The 24,629-nt window shown below is 35.1% G+C and overlaps 1 protein-coding gene across 2 annotated transcripts in view; it reads left to right on the top strand.

The window, feature by feature from the left end:
- The window catches only part of ASCC3 (activating signal cointegrator 1 complex subunit 3), a 366,855-nt gene that overhangs the window by 16,004 nt on the left and 326,222 nt on the right, over window positions 1-24,629 (top strand). For both annotated transcript variants that reach the window (XM_027855178.1, XM_027855187.1), the window contains exon 4: window positions 3,510-4,084. In XM_027855178.1, coding sequence (XP_027710979.1) covers window positions 3,510-4,084 — 575 coding nt within the window. The remainder of the gene's footprint in view (window positions 1-3,509; window positions 4,085-24,629) is intronic.

Raw genomic sequence — 24,629 nt, 5'->3', positions numbered from 1 at the left:
TCTTATCTGTAAGATGAGGATAAAAATACCATACCAGCATCACTGGGTTGTTGTGAGGAAAAATTTTTGTAAACCTTAGGGCTTTATACACTGTAAATTGGTGGTTGTGATTGTTGCTTTATTGGTCAGTGCAATGTTATGTGGCATTATGCCTGTTCTTTGCTGTTTCCAGAATTGTCTCATTTTTTTTCTGCCTCTTTATTCATTATATTTTTATATAATAATAAAGTAAACCTTTGTTATATTCTCTGTACTTAGAATACCCTTGTATTAGAGGAAGTAAAAAGAGGGAGGAGTATAACAGGCTTACATGAGCACTTGTGATTTTCAGTAACTAACTTTGCTCTTAGAATTCTGAATCAAAAGAAGTTTGCTATTTTTGGATATTTTAAAACTATATAGTTGAACTACATGCCAGTTTCTTCTGTTTTGAGTTCATATCTAGCCTCAGACACTTTATGGCTGTGTGACCCTGGTCAAGTCACTTAGAGTTTCCTCAATTGTAAAATGGGGATAGTAATAGTACCTAACTCATAGAGATGTTAAGAGGATCAAATAGGATGATATTTGGAAAAGTGCTTAGTACAGTGCCTGGAACATAGTAGGTGCTATATAAATGCTTATTCCCTTTCTCCTTCCTTGAAGTAGAACTTATTTGTTGAAAAAAAATTCTCATTAAAATTTTGTTTGAATGTTCATATTTGTTCTTCTCTGTATTGTGAGTGGAAAGGAAATATCGTTAGGTGCAAAACAGAAAGTTATCTATAACTTTATATTTGTGTTTGACTTTTGAATTGAGTAAAAATTTATCAGTTTTCATAATAAGCTTTAATTAGTAGAAAATCAGTAAATATCAAAGAGCACAGTGAATGTTGTGTAAATGGCTAGTCTTTTAACCTCAAGGACTGGAATTAAATTTTTGATTTTTGTCTTCATAATTGGGATAAAAGGCAGAGTTGATTAAAGAGCAATTGGGGATAAACGGTGAATAGAGGAAGGTAAGATGGTACAAGGTAATTCTAGGAAGATTTGAAGATAAGAAGCATTTTGTTTTGTTTTTGTTCTTTTTTTGGTGAGGCAATTGGGGTTAAGTGACTTGCCCAGAATCACACAGCTGGTAAGTGTTATGTGTCTTAGTCTGGATTTGAACTCAGGTCCTCCTGACTCCAGGGCCTGTGCTCTATCCACTGCACCACCTAGCTGCCCCCGATAAGAAGCATTTTGAATAGAAATTGAGTATTCTGTGAAGTGAAGATTAAGTGGGAAATGGTATGGGTAAGTCAGAACTGAAATTAACTGGGCGCAGTAGGATTGAGGTAAGGAGTAAATAGGCTAGGAGCAAAGTTGAGCAGTAGTGAGGGTAGGGAGGCCCTCTTGCTCTTATTTTCTCTACTTGAGGATCTTGGCAGGGTGGAGAAGACAAACTGATCTCTACAGAGTCGAAGCAAATGAGTTATTTCTTTCTCCAGTCACTCACCAGTGTCTCTAGCAATAAATGAAAGAAAACGTTTGTGTGTAATTTTTAATAATCATCTCAGTTAGGAACTTGTGATTTTACAGGCACTATTGTACAGTTGAAATGGCATATGTGCTGTCATTGTCAACAGACTTGCCACTGGCAATCTGCATGTTGTTGGGCAACTTACTTACCTTCTTAGTGCCTTAGTTTATTCATCTGTTACATGAGGAAGTTTGGTTGAGTTGATTTTGAAATTCTGCAATTTTTATAGTTTAGATCTGAGATAATTCTTTGCTCCTTAAAGATGCTTTCCTCTCATTCTTTGAGCCATTTCTTTAGTGTGTGCTTTTTAGTTGTGCTTATGCATATGTGTATATGCATATGTACAAAGATTTTTAAAATTGAATTGAATTCTGTATGTAATGTAATTATTGAATCATCTTATTTTTTCATTGTCCTGTGGCCTATTTGATACTAACATTAAAGTTAAAACAGCGCAATAGTTAAATTTAACTTTTATGGATGTTAAGTGCATATATGTATGTAAAAGTGCTTATGCATGTGTGTTTTGTGTGTATGTGATAATATGGATAGTTACAATATGAAGTTATTTGGAGGATTATTTGAATTATTTTTATTACACATAACTTTCTTTTGAATCTGGAAAAATGACTATTGGTCAAGAACAAAACAATTATTTTTTAAAAATATGAAATAGTCAGAAAGAGTTTAAAATGAAAAGGTTTTTTCTTCCATTGACTGTTAAATATTATACAGATGGATTTTTTCTATCTTTCACAGTCATTAGAATACGGACATGTACCAAAGCACTTATTCCTACTTTTTTTTATGTATTTGAGTAAGGGTATAATTTCTTTATCTCTTAAAAATTGAGTGGTTTGCCACTCCATTCTGAGATTTCAAGGAACAGAGGAATTCCATATTTAATTGAGCTAAATACAGTTTATTAATGGCTTTCAGCCAGTTTGTGTTAAGCACACAAGAAAAGAGAAAGGTAGATGTATTCTCTCTGCCTCATGGCTACCTATGTCTCAGTGTTAGTTACTATTCCCGAGATGATACAGTGTGTGATAATCCTAAGAAGCCCATCTTGCCTACAACTATAGCCTGTGAATGTCCTGAATGGTTAAGATTTAGCACTATTTTATTCTCAAGAGGATAAAAGGAGGTAGAACTGTTTGCAGATGTACTAATCTAGAGTAAAACACTTCACTTCTTTTAAATAGACGAATGATGAATAAGCCAGATAAATATGTACGTAGGAAATGATAGAATACTTATGAAGCCATCAGGTCTTTACAGCTATTTATACAAATGCATATATATTTTTATGTGTATAAAATATACATATGGATGTATATATGTGTGTGTGAGTATATAAATGTGTGTATATGTGTGTGTGTGTATGTATTCTCCCTCTACCTTGTGAGGAAAAGATCTTAGTTTAAGCAGCCAGCTTCACATAAAATGATTAGGAATTTAAAGTTTTCATGATCATAAAACATGAATTACAGTGTTTCAGCCTTGTGTTGATTTGCCCTTGTATTAGAGACTCTCAATCCCTTACCTGCCCATACCCAAACATACATACCCAAAGTCAGTTCATCTTTTCAAGAAGTTGACAGTCTAAATCAGAATTTGCCAAAGGTCTCAGATTCTAAGATTATATGATTCTGTGACCATTTATATAGTTAACTATTAATTTTATAACTTAAGTCAGTGTGTTGCACCTATTAATTATATTTTAACTATAGTTCTTTATTTTGATTATTCCAGAATTGCCTTATAGAAGAAAATAGGACTGTTCTCAGGTAGTTTTTATATTAAATATAGATTAACTATTGAAAATAACAGTGTATCTTGTTTCTCTAATATTTGGATAATGGTATTTGCTTGGAATAAATTTATCTTTCTTATACATTAATCTGTTAATTACTGATGTGGTTTTACTTTGTGAGATATTTGTAAAAAATGTTATCCTATTGTATGTTTGAGATGAGCTAATCTTGTTTCTTTTGTATTTGAATAGTTGGAACAGACAATGGACAGGAAGCAATTGAAAGTGGAGCAGCATTTCTTTTCAAGACTTTTCACTTGAAGGATTGTGTTGGTCATAATGAAACAAAGGCTCTTAACCAGATGTTTGGTCCCTTTCCATCATCATCTGCTACTGCAGCTTGTAATGCCACTTGTCGGATTGCATCCCACTTTAGTGAAGACCGTCTCACAGCACTTGTACAAATGACAGAAGAACAAAATGGTGACAGAGTATTATTTGGAAAAAATATAGTGTTTTCTTTTGACATGCATGATTTAGATCACTTTGAAGAATTGCCAATAAATGGTGAAGCTGATGCCCAGAAAGTTATAAGCCTTGATTATAAGAAATTTCTAAATAATCATTTAGAACATTTCCAGGAGAGTTATACCTCAGATTTCAAGCCTGTGGAAAAAAACAATGGTTCTTTTTTATGGTGTGAAGTTGAAAAGTATTTCAATGAAACTTTGAAGGGAACTGCTGAAGCACCAAGAATAGAAGATCTTTGCTGTACTTTGTATGATATGCTTGCCTCTGTTAAAAGTGGTGATGAGCTTCAGAATGAGGTATAGTTGTGATTTATTTTGTTGTAAGTTTTTATTAACATGCCCTATCTTGAAAAAGTAGTAGTTTCATATAATATGGATCCTTGACAAAGATCAACCAAGAGAATCCTCTTTAGCATTTTTTGCTTCAGTAGCTACATAATGGCTATGTTAGGTAATATCTGCCTCCTTTGTCTATGTTCCATGAAAGCAGAGACTGTATTTGTTTATCTTGGTTTTGTATCCTCCTTAGGGTCTAGCATAGTGTTCTCTACATATGTATTTACATTTTGTTGAATTGAGTTCTTGAAAAAAATTTCAGGAATTTTCTCTGTTAACAATTGTATTCATTTGTATTTTATACACTTAATGATGTTTGAGATGATTTATCTGTTATCAATTATGAATGTCCTTAAAGATCACTAATTATGCTAAAAGTTATAATAACTTTACCAATTCTGATTGTTTACAGTTTAAGTAATTTATTTCAAGCTAGATGCTAGTAAACCAATATGATTTTACATGGCTAATAATATTATGATAAGAATGATAATAATAGCTATCCTTTATATAGCACTTTAAAGTTTGCAAATCACTTTACAAATACTATCTCATTTTATCCTTATAATAATCCTGGGAGGTAGGTACTATTATTAATCACATTTTACAGATGAGGAAACTCAGAGGTTAAGTGACTTGCCTAAGGGTCATCTACTTCTAGTAAGTGTTTGAGGCTAAATTTAATCAGGTCTTCCTGACTCCAGATCTAACACTATCCAGTGTGGCCACCTAGCTGCTTAGTTTAGTTTTGAATAAGCTAATCTACAACACTGTCATAAGATTGAGATGACAGACTTCCAAGGAATATCTTATTTATTCTTGCTGACTAACTGTATGGTATTTTCCTTACTAGGAAAACAAATTAATTGGAACAAATTAAGTGGAAGTTTATACCTATTTAGAAATATTCTTTTCTGAGATAAAAGTGATTCTAAAAAAATTTTAAACATCTTATGGTAAGGTTAGATTTTGATTTGTGTTTTTATTCATTGAAGTGAAAATATTTTCTACTGCTGTTCCATAGTATTGTTGGCAGATGATCTTGATGTCTGATAGTGGACCATTTTCCCTACTTTTTTTTTTTAATTGTATTTAATTTTTTTCATTTAGAAAAAAATGTACTTTCTTTCTCTTCTCTCCCATCCCAACTCCCACCTACCTATGAAAGATACAACAATAAAAGAAAACCAAAACCCATGTTACAAATGTGTATAGTCAAGCAAAGCATATTTCTGCTTTGACTGTGCCCAAAAAAATATTTCTGCATTTTGAGTCCTTCAACTTTCTGTTGAGAGGTGGGTGGCATGTTTCATCATTAATCCTCTGGGATTATGGTTGATCATGACATTGATCACAGTTCCTACATCTCTAAAAGTTGTTTGTCTTTACCATATTGTCATTGTATAGATTGTTCTGGTTCTGTTCTCTTCACTCTGCATCAGTTCATAGAAGTCTTCTCAGGCTTCTCTGAAACCATCCCTCTCATCATTTCTCTTCCCTTTCCCACCTGTTTTCCTGTTGAGTGAAATGTATTTCTGTAACCAACTGTGTGTGTGTGTGTGTGTGTGTGTGTGTGTGTGTGTGTGTGTGTGTGTGTATCTTTGCCTCTTTTGTCCATTTTAGGTGAATGTGAGGTTCAAATGTCAGTTGTACCCTCTAACCCAGGGGTGGGGAGCCTGTGGCCTTGAGTTGTCCCTGAGATTCTGGAATAACACAATACTCTGAACCCCAAGAAAGTCAACAACAGGACCACCCCAGGCTGGGGAGCTACAAGCTACCAGTGCTTTCAAAGTAGTTTGATATCTCTCCCAGATAAACTGCATTCTAAGAGCAGTGCAAAAACTGTCAAGGTAGAATTATTTAATTATTACCAGTAATCTTTGGAAGATCTTGTAGAATGGGTAAAGATGGGATTTGAGAAAGGACTAATGTTCAGGTTTTCTAGAAAAGGGGAAAGAATAGAGACTACTAACTAGAGACCAGTGAGCCTGAACTCTATTCGTTGAAAAATTCTATAATAAATTATTGAAAGAGTGGTTAATGAAAACTTAGACAAAGAAGTGGTGATCACAAGCAACCACCATGGCTTTATTAAGCACAGGTTATTGCAGATTAACTTCATTTTTCTTTTCTTTTCTTTTTTTTGGGGGCAGGCTTACTTGACTGGCACATCAGGGAAATACTGTAGATATGGTTTACTTACATTTTGGTAAAGCCTTTGATTACTGCTGTTCTTGGAGAAAAGATAAGAGTTGAGGGGTTTAGACTAAATGGTCTTTTAGCTCTCAATCTGTGATCTTATTATTTGTATGAGGTAGATGATAATATAATTAGATAAATTTTAGATTAGTTGAATAGCAGGGCCCAGAGAGAAGCCAGGAATCATTTGCTATTAGCTTGGAAAGCAATATCCATTATTGGGCACCAAGGATCTTTTTCTTGGCTTTCTACTATTCAACACTTTTTCAGTCTTGGATAGAGGCATAGATGGGATACTTATCATATTTTCAGATGATATGAAGCCAAAAGGGACAACATACTAGATAATAGCCAGGATCCAAAAATAAATTCTAACAGGGTAACATTGGACCAAATTACAAGAAATGAAATTTAATAATAATAATAGCTAGAATTTATGTAGCATTTAAGGTTTGCAGAGTGCTTTTACATATGTTATGTAATTTGATGTCATTTAATTTTGGGGATCAATCTAAAGTCTTACACTTAGTTTAAGGAAATCAACTTCTTAAGAACAGATGGGAAAGGCATGGACAAACCACAGGTTATTTGAGAAAGAATGTGAAAGTTTGTGAACTGGAAAACTCAGAGTAGTAACAACTTAATGTAGCAGCCAAAAAATATAATGCAATCTGAGGAATTTTTTTTTCAGAATTCCAGGTATCTTCATTTCTTTTATTTAAATAGATTATCATTGGAAGTATCACATTAAAAAACAAGGTCTGTAGGGCCATAAGGAAGAAGAGACTTAGGACGTTGTTTCTGGGTCCTTTTTTTTTTTTTTTTGGCCCATTATTTTCTTCTTTCTTTTTTTCAGTTTTTTAACATTTTTATTTAAAGTTTTGAATTCCAAATTCTATTCCTCCTTCGACTTCCTTCCCTCTCCTTCTCTATGCAATCAGATATAAGTTAGACATGTACAATTATGTAAAACATTTCCATATTAGTCATTTTGTACAAGAAGAATTGAATAAAAGAAAAAAAGTGAAAGAAAGAAAGTGAAAAATAGCATGCTTTAGTCTGTATTCAAACTGTATCATTTCTTTCTCTGGAGGTGGATAGTATGCTTCATCATTAGTCCTTTGGGATTGTCTTGGATCATTGTATTGCTGAGAATAGGTAAGTCATTCCCAGTAGTATTACTGTTACTGTATACAATGTTCTTCTAGTTCTGTTCACCTCAGTGTCAGTTCATGTAAATCTTTTAAGGTTTTTCTAAAATCATCCTGCTTGTCATTTCTTATAGCACAATAATACTGTGTTACAATCATGTGCCACAGCTTGTTTAGCCATTCCCCAATTGATGGGCATCTCTTTGATTTCCAGTTCTTAGCCACCTCAAAAAGAGCTGCTATAATATTTTTGTAGAAATAGGTCCTTTTCCCTTTTTAGAGGTGTCTTTGGTTATAGACCTAGCAATGGTACTGCTAGATCAAAGGGAATGCAATTTTATATCCCTTTGGGCATAATTCCAAATTGCTCAGAATGGTTGGATCAGTTCATAACTCCACCAACAGTGCATTAGTTTCCCAGTTTCCCAGTTTTCCCATGTCCCCTCCAACATCCAACGTTTTCCCTTTTTTGTCATATTAACCAATCTGATAGGTGAGGTCACACGTCAGAGTTGTTTTAATTTGCATTTCTCTAATCAGTAGTCAATTTGAGGATTTTTTAAAAATTAATTTATTTTAATTTATCAGCAATCACTTCCATAAGCTTTTGAGTTTTAAATTTTTCTCCCCCTCCCTCCCTGCGTCCCTCCCTAAGGTGGCGCTCAATCTGATATAGGCTATACATACATATTCCTATTAAACATATTTTCACATTAGTGATGTTGTAAGGAAGAATTAGAACCAATAGGAGGAACCACAAGAAAGAGAAAACAAAACAGAACAGAAGAAAAAAATAGCAAATAGTATGCTTCAAACTGCATTCAAACTCCATAGTTCTTTCTTTGGATGCGGATAGCATTTTCCATCATGAGGCCTTTGGAATGTCTTAGATCCTTGCATTGTTGAGAAGGGCAAAGTCTATCAACATTAGTCATTGCACAACGGGGCTATTGGTGTGTACAACGTTCTCCTGGTTCTGCTCACTTCACTTGGCATCAGTCCAGGCAAGTCTTTCCATGTTTTTTTGAAGTCTGCCTGCTCATCACTTCTTATAGCACAATAGTATTCTATTACATCAATTTGAGGATTTTTTAAACGAGAGACATCATATCTAAGACCAGGGAAGTGATTGTCCCACTGTATTTTGCCATTATCTGTCCATATGTGTAGTATTGTGTTCAGTTCTTGGTACCACATTTTAAGGATGAATATTGATAAACTCTTGGTAGTATGTTTAGAGGAATGAAACTGGGATGGTAGGGTGACTTAAGATTATTCCATATGAGGATTTGTTGAGGGATATGAGAATGTTTAGCCTGTGGAAAAGAAAAGTTAGAGGGAACATGATAGCTATCTGTTAATTTGAAAATCTGTCACATAGAAGAATGATTAGACTTATTCTGCTTAGGCTCCATAGGGCAGAACAAAGAGCAGCAGGTGGAAGTTGCAAAAAGGCAAATTGGGCTTGATATAAAGAAGAATTTCTAGTAATTAGTAGTATACAAAAGAAGTGTGGGCTACTTTGTATGATGTTAAAGATCTTCCATAAAAGGCTGCATATTCATTTGTGTGGTATGTGGGTGGGGAGAGATTCTTGTTCAGGTATTCTTTGGATTGGGTCGCTTCTGAGATCCCTTCCAACTCAGATTCTGTGGCAAGTGAATTTTGAATTTTGTTGATAGAATTCAATTTGCTTTTGTGCAGATGGCATACTTTTTTTTTTGTCATTTGTAGTTTGATGTTTGCAGTTGGCATCAACTTATGCAGATGATGCTTCGTTAAGAAGCAAGTTCATTTCAAGTTCATTTCTCAAGCCAACTCGGTTGATACATAACTAAGTATAAAAATATTACTTTAATTTTCTAAAGAAAGATATTTTGTTATTAGCTATTTGAATGACACAAATGACCTTATCTTGTGAAAAACTGGAATATAAACATTTCTCAAAATATTATAAATTTTTAAATGATTTTTCAATTAACTAGCATTAAAAAGAATATAAGAGAACCAAATTCTTGTTACAAATATACGTAGTCAAGTATAAATTTTTATATTATCGAGGGTCAAAAAATGTGTCTCAGCACCTTGAGTTATTACCTCTCTTTCAGGAAACTGGTAATATAGTTCAATATCAGTTCTCCAGAATCATGGTTGATCATTACATTGATCCGCGTTATTAAGTTTTTCAGAGTTTGTTGTCTTTAAAATATTGTTATTCTACAAATTGTTTTCCTGGTTCTGCTCACTTCACTTTACATCAGTTGGTGCTGATATCTTTTGTAAGTTCTTGTATTTTAATAGTATTCCATTACATTCATATACTGTAATTCGTTAAGCTATTCTCTGATTGACAAACACCACCTTAGTTTCAGTTTTTAGGAAGCTGTATAAAAGATGTTTGCTTGAAAGTTACCCTCAATGCATAAAGATCTTTATAGAGATAACAAAATAGTTATATGGATTGGCAGTTACTAATGTTTTCTCTGTCAACTTTTGGTAAAATCACCATTTAATCTTTTTCTATTCTTTTGGAATTTTTTCCTTTGAGAGATGTTGAAAAAAAAAGCATCTCTAAGTTCCTTTAAAATTGTAATGCTGGGGCAGCTAGGTGTTACAGTGGATAGAGCACTGGCCCTGGAGTCAGGAGTACCTGAGTTCAAATCTGGCTTCAGACACTTGACACTTACCAGCGGTGTGACCTTGGGCAAGTCCCTTAACTGCAGCTGCCTCACCAAAAAGCAAAAAAAAAAAAATTGTATTGCCTCTTGGAAAGTTTTTTTTTTCCCGTATGTAGTTTAGTTAGGTCCAGCTGCTCTTCTTGCCATAAACATTTCGGGCAAGCCATTTAACCTTTCTGGATCTTGGTTTCCTCTTGTACTAGATGTCTTCTGAGGTCTTTTTTTCTTTCTAGTTTTATGATCCTATGATCTTAAGTGCCATTGCTACTTTCATTGTCCAAAGGTGGAAGTATTCAACTGTGGTGTTGCCACTGTTGTTAATGATGAAATTAGATTAGTATAAAAACAGTAGATTGACTGCATTTTTGTTTGTCATTTTCCAGTTTCTTTTTGAATGTTCTTGAAAAGAAAATCTGTTTTAACTGGCATTAAGCCAAACTCCCTGTGGACTTGTTTTCTCCTAAGTTGCTTTTTGCTATTTTGTGAGTTGACTTTGGTTTTCATGAAAACAGAGTACACAGATAGGCATGCTTGCTCAGATTATTTTCCAACATAGACCACAATTATTTTCATGTAACTGTTTGAAAGGTACGGAAAGCATTGATCTTGCTATGCTTTTTTTAAACATCTGAAAATCTTTTTAACTCTTTAGAACACAAAGGGTCACGAAGATTCTTCTTTAGCAAGATGTAGCAGTACAACCTTAAAATTATACAAGGCTCAGTGAGCACTAGTACCACTGTGGAAGTAACTTTGTTCAGTGACTGTTGATACCAAGTGAGGTTAGAAAATGGAAAAAAAAAATATTCATCTAAGTTTGTTAGTGCTGTAGAAATGTTCTCTTCAGTTTCCACAAAAAAGTAGGATTTCTTAATTTTTTAAAAATCTGAACTAAACACCAAAGTGAGCATTTCTATAAGTAGAACAGAAAAAGAGAATTGTACATGAAACTACAAATCTCTATTATGTGCAACTTGTTTTTCCTTTCAATTATAATAAACATGTAACATTCAAAGCTGTGCTGCTTTCTGTGCTTTCTTCTGGCCTTTAGAGGTTTTCTTATTAATGATGTGATTTTCTATTATTTGTAGATGATAATGATAATAGCTAACATTTATGTAATTTTTACTATGTTCCTGACACTGTGCTAAGCACTTTACAATTATTATCTCATTTGATCCTCACAGCAACCCTGGGAGATAGGTGCTATTCTTATCCCCATTTTACAAATGGTGAAAGTGAGGCAACAAGGGCTAAGTGACTTGTTCAGGGTTCCGTACATAGTTAAATCCTGAGATCACATTTGAACTTGGCTTCTTCCTGACTCCGTACCAGGCATGCTATCCACTGTACTACCTGACTGCCTTAGCAGAATACAACAGGACTCTTGAAAACCTCTTCACTGAAATCTATAGCAGGGGAAAAGATTGGCCCCGCCATCCACACTGGAAAAACAAAATGAATGAAAAATTTGTGTTGCCCAGGTATATGGGCACTTGTTCACTTAATCTGTCAATATAATTATCTTATATAGGCTCAGCAGATGGTTAGCATGCTGTGCCTGAAGTTTAGCAAGAGAAAGATACTGGACTGGATCACATCCAAGCAGTCTTTCAGCAATTCTAGACTGCTGTTTCCTGCTGTAAAAGGCTATCTCATTAACACTAATGATCTAAAGATTCTATATGGCAAAAATTAGACAATGTCCAAATCATAGAAAAATAAAAATAATAGATAATCCAAAAGGCAGTGGAAAAGCATATGAGCAACATAAATAGGCCCTGGCATTTTACCAAGGGTGACTTCTTGTGGACTAAAAGTGTTATTACTAGATCTATTACTAGATTTTGAGGATGTATATATATATATATATACATATATATGTATGTATATATAACATATATACATATACATATATATGTGTGTGTATATGTATATATACATACATATATATATATGATTGAAAAGGCTAGTCATGTAGGAAGGATAAGAGCTGGAAAAACCAATTGCTTCATTGTACCAGTGAGGTAGAAAAGGCATCAGAGGAAGCATTCTAGCCCGTTACATACATCCATTGTAGAGGAGTTGTGGAAATACATCAATCAGTCTAATAACCAGCATCAACTAAATGCCTTCAATTAAAAACTCTGTTAAGTACTGAGGATACAAAGACAAAATTGATGGGCCCAAATGGCATCTACATTCCACTGTAGGAGACAAGTACCCATACATACACTATACACAGAATAAACACAAAATAACTAAAAGGTAGTTTTGGAGAGGAGGTCGCTAGCGGTTAGAGGTGGTCGGGGATCAGGAAAGTCTTCAGGGAAAAGGTGGTGCTTGAGCTACTTTAAAGAAAGTGAGAGATTCTTTAAGGCAGAGGCAACTTAGATTAAGTTTATTCCATGGCTAGTGCACAGACATAGGGATGGAAGATTGAGTGCTCTATGTGAGGAAAAAATAGCAAGAAGGTCAGTCTGGCTGAATCATAGCGTTCAGGAAGGAGAGTAATAGATAATGAGACCAAAAAGATAGGTTAGAACCTGCTTGTGAAGGGCTTTTAAAAAGCTGGATGAATTTATTTTTGATCCTGGGGACAATAGTGAACCAATGATGTTTGAATGTAAGACTGACTTGACCTGACCTGTGCTTGAGAAGAATCACTTTGCCAGCTAGGTAAAGAAAGGGTGGTTTGGAATAGGGAGAGCCTTACGGCAGGGAGATGAATTAGGCCATTTCAGTATTGCAGGTGAATAGTGATGGAGCCTGAATTAGGGAGTGACTGTGTGATTTGTGAGAAAGGCACAGATTCAAGAGATGTTGTAACAGTATAAAAACAGAAATATTTGATAACTGATAAGACACATGGAGTAAGTAAAGAAAAAGAAGTAATGACAATGCCAGAGTTTTAAAGCTGGCAGAGTAGAATTGTGGACAAGAATCACACAGGATTTGGTTTGCAATTTTCATCAGTAGAGAAAGTACTTAACACCAATCACAGGATTTGGTTTGCAGTTTTCATCAGTAGAGAAAGTACTTAACACCAATGTGATCATGAATCCATTAAAGGATAAGTAAATATCCACTCTGTTTGAAAAGACAACATTAATTTATTTCTAATTTGGTTATCTCCCTTCATTAAAGATTATTGACAACTTTAGCACCTCTTCACAAGGAATCTGTCAACTGCATTCCTGCAAGTTGTATGAATATAATGTTTTCTCCACCCAATATTCTGATATAAATCAATAAACATTTTCAATCAGTAAACATTTATTAAGTGCCTACTGTGTGCCAGGTGGGGTAGCTAGATGGCGCAGTGGATAGAGTGCCAGGCCTAAAGTCAGGAAGATTCTTCTTCCTGAGTTCAAATGTGACCTCAGATAGTTTTGTGACCCTGGACAAGTCACTTAACCCTGTTTGCCTCATCTGCAGAATGAGCTGGAGACAGAAATGGCAAACCACTCCAATGTCTTTGCCAAGAAAACCCCAAGTGGGATCATGAAGAGTCAAACACGTCTGAAACCGCTAAACAGTATGTGCCAGGCACTGTGCTGACCACTGGGGATATAAAAAGAAGCTGATTCCCTCTCCTTTAATTCAGAAGCAAAGTAGTTATCATTTGTTTGAACAGATTGCTTCCATCAGTCAGCTATAGACTAAGATTCATTCATAGTGCATTTAGAACCAAGGCATCTTAGAGTTGAAAGTGATCTTATAGAGACTGTCTAGGTCTTCATGCAATGATTTTTTTGTACAGTATCTGTAACAGATAGTCAATCTGGTATGTTTTGAATAATTCTGTTTTGATTAATTCTTCATTTAGTTGCTGGGACAGCTTTAAGTGTTCAAAAATTTTTTCCTACATTGAGCTAAAATCTACCCTCCTATTATTTCCATAATTTGCCCTCTGAAGCAACATAGAACTAGGATTTTATATCCAGGATTGTGAGGGAAGTCATCAGACATCTAATCCAATCACCTCATTTAGAGATGAGGAAATGGATGCCCAGATGGATTAGGTGTTTTGCTTAATATGAAACAAGTTGTAAGTGACAGAGCTTGAGTTTGGATTCAGGTCCCATGACTCCCAAGTTTAGTGGAAAAGTCCATTGCTTATACCATGCATATACCATCTTTACAGTGATGAAATCAGGTCTGTTTGAGTATAGACAGACAGACAGACAGACACACACACACACACACACACACACACACACACAATAGGAAAACCATGACTGAAATTTTTAGAAATTAAAATGCTTAATTCATTATACGGTCATGCTTTTTATTAAATTGAACATACTAACACAGTTCAAAGTAGAAACATGTTAACAGGGTGTGAATTTCTTAACCTTAATGCTAATACTTCTCCCAAAGGAGGCAACCTCCTCCCAAAGTTCTCAACTCACTGGGTACTGTAAACATATTCAAAAGGTACCTAAACTAAAAGTTTGAAGAAACTTATACTCAGTCTACTCCATTTCTTATGTGATTGCCTTTGAACTATTTTGAAAGAGCTATGTTTTGCCCATCTCTTCTTTTTTAAAAGACTGCCAAAGTGTTTTTAAACATCTAGGTTGATACAGAGTTTTTGAATTAACACTGTAGTGTGGTTTTATGAGTTAATTAATATTACCATTCAATCTGCTTATCCACAGTGATATGGTAGCTATAGAGAGGTTGGGACAATTTAGGGCCAGTTAGACAAAATGAAGCCTGGTTTGTGGCCAGCTGGACAAACTCAAGACAATGAGAGTGTATTTGTGCCTGTTGGTCCACATAAAGCCTACATCTTAGAGGTGTAGTCATATTGTATCAAATATAGTCGTTTGATACAGGGTAATTGAGCAGAGAGAGCTTCCTTTCCCTGAATGTTTCTCTTAGGGACTGAGAGTGAAAGCAAAACCTTTGGGAATAAAATCTGATGCCGTAGATGATCCTGACAGGGAATTGTTGTGTGGGGCAGATTGATTATAATATAAAGCAATAGCTCAGGAAAGCTGTCCAGAAGGGTCAGGTCAGGCACTTCACTAGAGGTCTTTTAGGTAAAAGATAGTTGACTACTTCATGGGTATGTTGTAGTTCTTATTCAGGAATGGGGTGAACTAGGTGACGTCTGTGACCCATTGAAACTCTGTGCCTCTGAGATTCTAAGTAGCTGTATTTCCTTTATTGGTTCTAAGTTGTGGATACTTCCCCAATCTGACATAATAATAGTAATAACTAGCATTTATATAGTGCTTTAAGGTTTGCAAAGTGATTTAAAAATACCTCATTTTATCTTCACAACAACTGTGGAAAGTAGATACTATCATCATCTCCATTTTACACATTAGGAAACTGAGATAGAGGTTAAGTGACTTGCCCAGGTTCAAACAGCTAATAAGAATGAGGCCTGATTTGAACTCAGGTTTTCCTAACCCCAGGTCCAGTGCTCTATCCACTCTGCCATCTAGATGCCTAATTATACACCTAGTAATTAGCAAGACAGAGTTCAAAGACTTTTTTATACATATACTTTGTTGACATCATGATGTACTGTTTTTTCAAAATCTATCCACCTAATAATGCAATTGAAAAATAAAATTAGATTAATTCCAAATGTATTGTTAGTGAACCCTTAGATAATATTGCTTAGGATTTTTTTAGTGATCAATGTTAAGCTTATTAATATGTAATTTCAGTGATATACTTTTTCTTTACTTTTGAAAATTGGTATAATACTTGTCTCTTTGGGGGGGTACCTCACCTGTATTAATGATATCTGAGATTACTTACTGACAGTGACTCAGGATATCTATAAGTTCATTAGAAATAGCTGACAGAGATGTCATTTATCTCCCACTTAGGATGTTAACTTTAAATGATTACTCTCTTCTCATCTTAGATACCTTTTCCTCCTTTATCATGTTTATTCTACTTTCCCCAATTTTAACACGATTCACCTTGACCAGAAAATACTGAAGCAAACCAGATGTTTAGTTTGCTCTTATGCCTCAATCATCATATAATATAGTATAACAACTTCTTACTGGCAGTAGTTTGATCCTTTTCTCATTATTCCTTTTTTAGACATAAATTTTAAGTTCTTTTTTGTTTTTAGTTTTTGAAAGCCTCATTTTGTGCTGTGCTTTAGCCTTCCCAGTGCTATTATCTCTGGCTATATGCCTTTCCTTCTGTGTTTTCTACATCTTAAAAAACTTTAAGCTTATCAGCAGAGCAATTTTTTTTAATGGTTCCTTCCTTTCCATTTTACTGACATTCAGGATTCATATAGACTGAGTTTCTTTTTTAGAGCATCCAATATCTCATAATCAACAATCTTAAGACTGACAATGGGATCATAACTGTCTTTTCTCAGAGTATTAAAAATCTAGGATATATGTTTACCTCCAGGTATCACTCCTTTACTTTTTGAACTTCAGGATGACATCATCATTTTGTTCTAATATTTCTTTTGCTTATATATTGGCAACCAATTCTTTCCCTTTTCACCTAGAGGAAGGTAAGCTCCTTGAGAGTGAATGTCACTTTTTAATTTTTTCTCTATATCCCCAGAGCCCAGCATTGTGCTTCACCCTTGTGTAAATACACTAAGAATCTGTGCTTAGATTTCAACTAGGAATGACTTGGTAGATACCTAGAGGTTGTGACCTGTTCAGAATCACACTCCTGGTAAATGTCAGATGTTGGATTTGAATTCACTTTTTCTAATGCTGAATGCAACACTCTCCACTATAGCAAATACCTATTTTCTATGTAGCTGTGCTTGGCACATAAATAGGGGCTTAATAGTAGTGACCCTTGCGCAGGAAACAGCAGAACAAAATTGCCTAATGGAACTGATACCAGGAGATAGTAAGAGATCACCTAGTTGCCATTGATGAATTCAGGTCACCTGGCCTGGATGAACTATGTCCTTGAGTAATGGAAGAACTAACAGAAGTGATTACTAATCCACTATCAATGATACTCCAAATAATAGTAATGATAGAAAAATATAATAAAAATTAACATTTATATGGCACTTACTATGTGCCAGGTGCTGTGATAAGGACTTTACAAATATCTCATTTGATCGTTACAACAACCCTACAAGGTAATAAATAGTTAATAGTAGTCATAGTAGTAACAACAATAACATTTATATAACACTTGCTATGTGCTAGGTGCTGTGCTAAACACTAAAATTCTCTCATTTGATCTTCACAAAAACCCTTCAACAAAGGTGTTACTATTCCCATGTTATAGATGAAATTAAGTGACTTGTGTGGGTCACACGGCTAATAGGCCGTGTGGCACATTATCCTCATTTTATAGATGAAGAAACAGGTTTGGGAAAATTAAGTAGTTTTTTTCAGGATAATACAACTGGTAAGTTCCTGAGGTAGGATTTGAACTTAGGTCTTCCTTAGTCCAGGTTGTGATCTTAAATCTCCATTGGACTAGGGAAGGGTCAATGTCTCAGTTTTCAAAAACAGCTGAGAAAACAGTCTAAATAAAAAAAAAAAAAGATGAAAAGAACAGAGTCTAAATTATAGACCAGGAATCTTAACTTTTATTCCTCACAAAATTCTAGAGCAGCTTATTAAAGATATGGTTAGTGAATATCTAGCAAATGAAGTGGTAATTACAAAGAGTCAGAATGGTTTCATCAAAGACAAGCCATTCCAGACTCATTTCATTTCCCTTTTTTTGACAAGGTTACTAAACTGAGAGATCAGGGCAGTGCTGTAGATTTAATTTACCTAGATTTAAGCAAATTTTGTTACAGTATTCCATACTAGGTTTTTGGTTTTTTTTTTGGCTAGGCAGTGGGGTTAAGTGACTTGGCCAGGGTCACACAGCTAGTAAGTGTTATGTGTCTGAGGTCAGATTTGAGCTCAGGTCCTCCTGAATCCGGGGCCAGTGCTCTATCCACTGTGCCACCTAGCTGCCCCATACTAGGTTTTGACAGGAGAGCTTTTGCCTTATCTTGCCTGGAACAAAGACTCCATAATGCTTCCTGGCCATCATTTCCAAACCATGGTGCTACACATACACCTTCCTCCTTCCCTTTTCAGTTCTTCATTATGTGTTAGAATGTAATATAGTACAATGTAAACTCCTTGAAGTTAGGGCAGGGATTGTCTTGCTTGCTTTCATTTGTATGCTCCACCCTTATTGTCTGGCACATAATAAGGACTCTACCTGCCTTCCCTCTCTTCCTTTCTTCTCCCTCTCCCTGTCCCTATCCTTGTGCCCTTTTCTCCCTTTCTCTCTCCTTGCCTCTCCTCCGCTCTCCTCCATTGTAATGGAAAAGATGAAGACAATTACATACTCAGATGGCTTCAAAACCAATTCAATAGCCAGACTCAAAGAGTCACTGTTAGTGGTTCAGAAGTCCTCAGTAGAGTGTTTTTGTTTTTGTTTTTTTATCAATAACATGGCATTGATAAAAAGATGGCATGCTTATCACATATGCAGATAAAGGTAGGAAAAATACCTAGTACAGAGTCAGGATCCAAAGAAACATTGGATTGAAACTAATAAGATGAATTCAGGAGGTAGAAATATAAAGTCTTATATTTGGGTTTAAGAAATCCCCTTCATAATAACAAGGTGTATGGGAAGCAGAACAAGATCTGGGGGTGTTAGTGGACTTGTTCAGCTGTTTCAGTCGTGTCCGACTCTTTATGATCTGATTTGGAGTTTTTTTGACTAAGATACTGGAGTGGTTTACCATTTCCTTCTCCAGCTTGTTTTACTGAAGAGGAAAATGAGGTAAACAGGGTGAAGTGACTTGCCCAGGGTCACAGAACTACTAGTGTCTGAGGCCGGATTCAAACTCAGGAAGAAGAATCTTTCTGACTTCAGGCCCAGTACTCTATCTACTGCATCACCTAGCTACCTTTCTGCAAGCTACTTATGAGTCAACAGTGTGATGTGTACCTAGAAAAGTTTGTGTAATCTTCATCTGCATGGCTTCCAGGAGGGCATAGAGAGGCATAGCTCCCAGGAATAAGAAAATAATATTCCTATTGTATTATGCCCTGGTTAAATGACATCTGGATTATTGTGTTTAATGCTAGGTATCACAGTATAAATTTAAGAAGGATACTGTTAAGTTGGAGAGTGTCTAAAAGAGGGCAGCCAGAGTATTGAGGGACTTTCAGCCTCTGTCTTAGGAGGACTTGTTGAAGGAATTGGAGATTTTAGTTGAAGGAGAGCATACTGGTGGAGGGAGGGAGGTAGGATGGGGCCTGATGACTGTTTCAAGGATTGTTATGTGAAAGACAGATTAAGCTTGTTCTGTTTGACCCCAGCTGACAAAACCAGCAACAGTGGGTGGAAGTCGTACAGAGGCCTGTAGGCAGATATCTAGAAGAATAGCCTATTACAGATGCCTCAGAATGGACTGGACTACTTTGGGCATTGATGAGTTCCCTTTTCATTGTAGGTCTTTGAACAGAAGTTGGATAAACACTTGATGGGTATGTTATAGTAGGGATGCCTTTTGAGTGATGCAGTATGTGGCCAAAAGTCACTTCCAAATCTAAAATTCAGTGATTGTGTGAACAAAATATATTTGTATGATTGTCAGCTTTAAATCCAGGTACCATAGTTGAAAGTAATGCCATCAGACAGATATCAAAATATTAAAGGAATAAGTCATTTTTAGCATAGTGGAATATTTTTATCATTGTTTTCCTTGGCCAGCTTTGTAATTTTTGATAGCACAGTACCATCCATTTTCTGCTTTAGAGCTTCCATTCCTTGTTGTAACAAGATTTTCTATTAATTTAAGCCCACCTTCCAGTCCTACACTGAGAACAAAAGAAAAATAAAGTCCTTCATATAATTTGTGCTCTTGAGTCTTTCACCTTTGTATCAGGAGATGGGTAGTATGTTTAATCATTAATCCTATAGAATCATTTTTGGTCATTACACTGATAATAGTTCCTGTTTCTTTCAAAAGTATTTTACAATATTGTCATTGTTGTTCTCCTGGTTCTGCTTACTTCATTCTGTATCAGTTCATACAAGTCTTCCCAGGTCTCTTTGAAATCACCTCCTTCGTTTCTTATAATAGTATTCTATCATATGTATATATACCTTGTTTATGCGTTTCCTAATTAATGCATATGCCCTTGCCACTTCAAAAAAGTTTATAAGTATTTTTGTGCTTGTTTAATTAGATTTTCTTTTGCTTAGGACTAATCTTCACTCTCTTTAATTCTTCCTTTTCCCTTTTCCCTCCCATTTTCCTTTTGGGTGAAATGTATTTCTGTATCAGCTGTCCAACTCGTGTGTGTGTGTGTGTGTGTGTGTGTGTGTGTGTGTGTGTGTGTGTTTGTGTGTGTGTGTGTGTGTGAGAGAGCTCATACTCTCCTTTGGCCCATTCAGATGAGAATGGGGTTCAAGTGTCAACTGCTGTCCCCATTCCTGTTTATTTGTCTGGACTTAGAGTTGCTCACCTTGATTATATGAGATACTTTTCCCTAGCCTTTCTTCCCACCCCCTACCCTCCACCTTGTAGTCTTCTTTTAAGATCATGAAGATATAACAGGACCATTCTCAAGCCTTCTGTCTAATTAGACTCACTTTATGATCTTAGATGATAAGGATTCAGAGGGGACACATATATCATCTCATATTAGAATGTAAGCAGTCTATCTTTGGTTAGTCCCTTTTTATTGTTTCTTCATGTTTACCTGTTATATTTTATTACCTGTCTTTGAAATTCATTATTTCTATGCAGCTTTGATGTTTTTATCAGGAATGTTTGTAAATCATCTATTTCATTAAAGGTCCATTTTTTCCCTGTAGGATCATACTCAGTTTTACTGGGTAAATTTTTATTGGCTATAATCCTATGTATATCATTTGCCTTCTGGAATGTCATATTCTAGGATTTCCACACCTTTATAGTGATAACTTCTAAATTGTGTGTGATCCTGACAATGGCTCTTCAGTACCTCAGTTCATTCTTTCTGGCTGCTTGCAATATTTTTCTTTGACCTGGCAGCCTTGGATTTGAGCTATAAAGTTCTTGAAAGTTTTCATTTGGTGTGTCTTTCAGGTTGTGACTGGTGAATTCTATTTCTACATTTCCACATTGCTCTCTGGTTCTAAGAAATTGGGATGGTTTTCTTTTAAGATTTCTTGAAATGTGATGTCTATATTCTTTTTGGTCATGGCTTTGAGGTAGCCCAGTGATTGTTACATTTTTTTCTCCTCAATCTGTTTTCTAGGTCAATTGTTTTTGCTGTGAGATGCCTTACATTTTCTTCTATTTTTTCAGTCTTTTGACTTTGTAGTCAAAAGTAGAAATATTAAAATTTCTTGTTTCCCTTTCCAGTTTTTTTTCGTAGTTCTCAATTCTTTTCCATTTTTTTCTCTAGTACTCTCCCATTGATTAAAAAGAAAACATTTTGAACTTTAAGAAAAAACTTTTGCTTCATCTCTTTTACACCTTCTAGTTAAATTTGTGCCTAGGCTTTGCTTATTGATATTTGATATTTTGAGTCATTTTTGTATCTTGAGCATCCCTTTCAACATAGAGCTTTTTGTACTGGAACTTGTTTTTATTGTTGTTGTTTGTTTTGTTTTGTGGGTTTTATTTTGTTTTGTTTTTGGTGGTTGTTTGCTCATTCTTCTAGTCTACTTCCTGATTGTGGGCTTGATGGTACTTCTGGGTTCTGTGCACTTCTTGAGGGAAGATTTAGACTGGCCCTGTTGCTGCTTTCCTAGAGTATTGAGTGTTTGTTTTGTTTCTCCAGATTCTCAGGGACTGCTCACTTCAAGGACCTACAAGCTTCCAGTACTTCAGAAGTGATCTGATCCATGGCAAAGTCTGATCAGTGATCACTTCCCCCCTAGTCTGAGCTCTGCAAATTCCCAGCCTGAGTTTAGGTCTGAGCAACAGTAGGTTGCTGATGGACTCAGACACTGTCTGCCATCTGGGAATCTCTTCTAGTTCAAAGTGATAGAATTATAGTCTTTGTTTTCGTCTGGTATTCCTACCATGGTTGTTCCTCTGTAGCTTCATAGTGAGCTAGAAGTGGGAACTGAAACCATGCTCTGCTTTTGGAGCGCTTGTTCCTTTCTTGGTATACCACTTAGGGCCTGAAATCAACCCTTGTCATGGGAACTGTATCCATAGGCACAATTTCTCCCTTTGATCATTCTGCCTTGGATTTGTGAGCACGAACCAGGAAATAGGTGACAACAAAGTTGTCAGTTGGCACCTGTTCCCACACCCTAGTATAGGTATGGTACCTCTTTTTGCCCTAGTGCACAGTCCCTCTCTGCACAGCTTTAAGAAACCCCAAGATTTAGTCAGACCTCTTCCCCAGTGTCTACCAACTTCTTGGGATCTGGGCTGGAAAAAATGACTCACTGTTATTATTTTTCTAGGTTTTACCCATTGGGATTTGGTCTGGTGTGATTTCTTGATCTGTTTGGAGTAGGTGGGTTTTTTTTTTCTTCCATTTTTTTGTTTTTGTTTCTTTGGCGGGGGGAGTTCTCTGTATTTCTTCCTACTACTCTACCATCTTGGCACTCCTCTGTTGTCTTTTATGTATAGATGGTATGGCAGGAGAAAAATTTAATTTTGTTAATTTAAGCCAACAGAAAATTTCAAATGATTGCTGTCTGTGATTGTATCACTAATAGCAATGGTCATGCAACTTTTCTCAATAGTATAGTTTGCTTTAGAGGCCTCATATACTGCTATATTCGACTTAACTGTAAATTACATATTCTTTTTCTAATTGCTGCCAGAATTCTGTTGCTTAGTTTTGGTGACAAAAATTATTCCTTTTAGCTTTACTAACTCCCCTTGTGGACACCATTTCATTTAATCTTTCCTTACCAACCCACCTCTCAGTACTGAACTTTTGACTCTTATCTCTGTGCGTATGATGGAGTTGAAAAATGGAGCTAAATACTGTAATGAGGAACTTGGTTTTAAACCCAGTTTTGTTGGAACATAATTCATTTATTGAGGGATATTTCGTGATGAAATAATATGAGAAAGGAACAAGTGTTTAGGATAAATTATTCATATTAAAAGAGATTTATTGTTAATATCTTTGAAGTGAATAAGATTTTCATTTGTATAATAATAGCTAGCATTTATATAATGCTTTAAAGTTTGCAAAGCCCTTTACAAATATCTCATTTGATCCTCACGGCCACCCTATTAAGTATGTGTTAAATTATCCCCATTTTACAGATAAGAAAACTAAGGCAGACAGGGTAGATGACTTGCACAAGATAACACAGCTAGTTGAGGCTGGATTTGAATTCAGGTCTTCCTGATTTCAGGTCCAGTGCTCTATCCACTACCACCACTTAACTGCCTCTACTTTATAAATAAATGTGTATGAATCAATTGGGTTTGGAGTCCAGTGACTTGACATCAAATCCCAGCTGTCACTTACTAATTATGTGACCTTAGGTAAGACACCTAAATTCTCTAGACTGTAGTTCCCTCATTTGTAAAAAGTACTGATCTAAGAGTTGATTTAGGTGATCTCTAAAGTCTCTTTTAGCCCTGGCATACTGTGATAAAGTTTTAAGTTTTCAAAAATTGCTATAAGTATTCATCCATTTAATATTCTGATATTTTTCTTATTTTCTTTAATTTTTATTCATTTTCTTTTTTACATTACATTCAGGAGACATTTTATCTTTTTTTATAATTTAATACATTGTCATAGAGATTTATTCTGATTATTATCATTCATTAAAATGTTTCAGTTTGTAATAATTGCTGATTTCAACTGATATCAGCCATTTTGCTTTTTGATCATAAAGAATGATATCAATTTATTTGTATTTTAAAGGAAATTGTAGTCTGAGGTTTTAAGTCTGTAGAATATCTAGTTTTAACCTTACATCTAATTAATTATAGTATACAGGGAATAAATAGTTCTCACATTGCAAGTTGTCTTAATTAAGTTTTAAAGTGACCTTGGTTTCAGTTTTGTTAAATTGGCCTGCTAGATTAAGTATCTATAAATAATAGACATTAGTTATTCTGAAAAATCATTAGTCTAGCTCATCTAGCTCCTTTCAATGTAACAGCCATCTAGAGTACATTATTCTTAAGAGAAAGTAAATGTGGCCCTAGTTTTTATGGCCACATTCTTTTACTGTTTAAGAATTTAATATTGAAAGTGTGAATATTTAAAATTATTCTGTGTCATGAGCCAGATAAAGGATAATATAAGTATTGCATGGGTAATATGTCCTACTTTTTATGATTGTAATAAAATATAGTTCCAAAAAGGTTATAAATTTTAAAAATTTGTTTGCAAAATAATCATTCCTAATGTGTAAATCTTTACATATCCACAGATTACTCTATATTATCCTATAAGAAAAGAGTATATTAGTGAAATAGTTTTAAGTAGCCTTTTTTTGTTTTATAGTCACTATATTAACCTTAAAATGACACCACTCATCCTTATAAGACAGTTATTA

The sequence above is a fragment of the Vombatus ursinus genome, unplaced genomic scaffold (genome assembly GCF_900497805.2).
Source record: "Vombatus ursinus unplaced genomic scaffold, bare-nosed wombat genome assembly UNPS02000582.1, whole genome shotgun sequence".
NCBI lineage: Eukaryota > Metazoa > Chordata > Mammalia > Diprotodontia > Vombatidae > Vombatus > Vombatus ursinus.
This window is presented reverse-complemented; position numbering and strand designations above follow the sequence as displayed.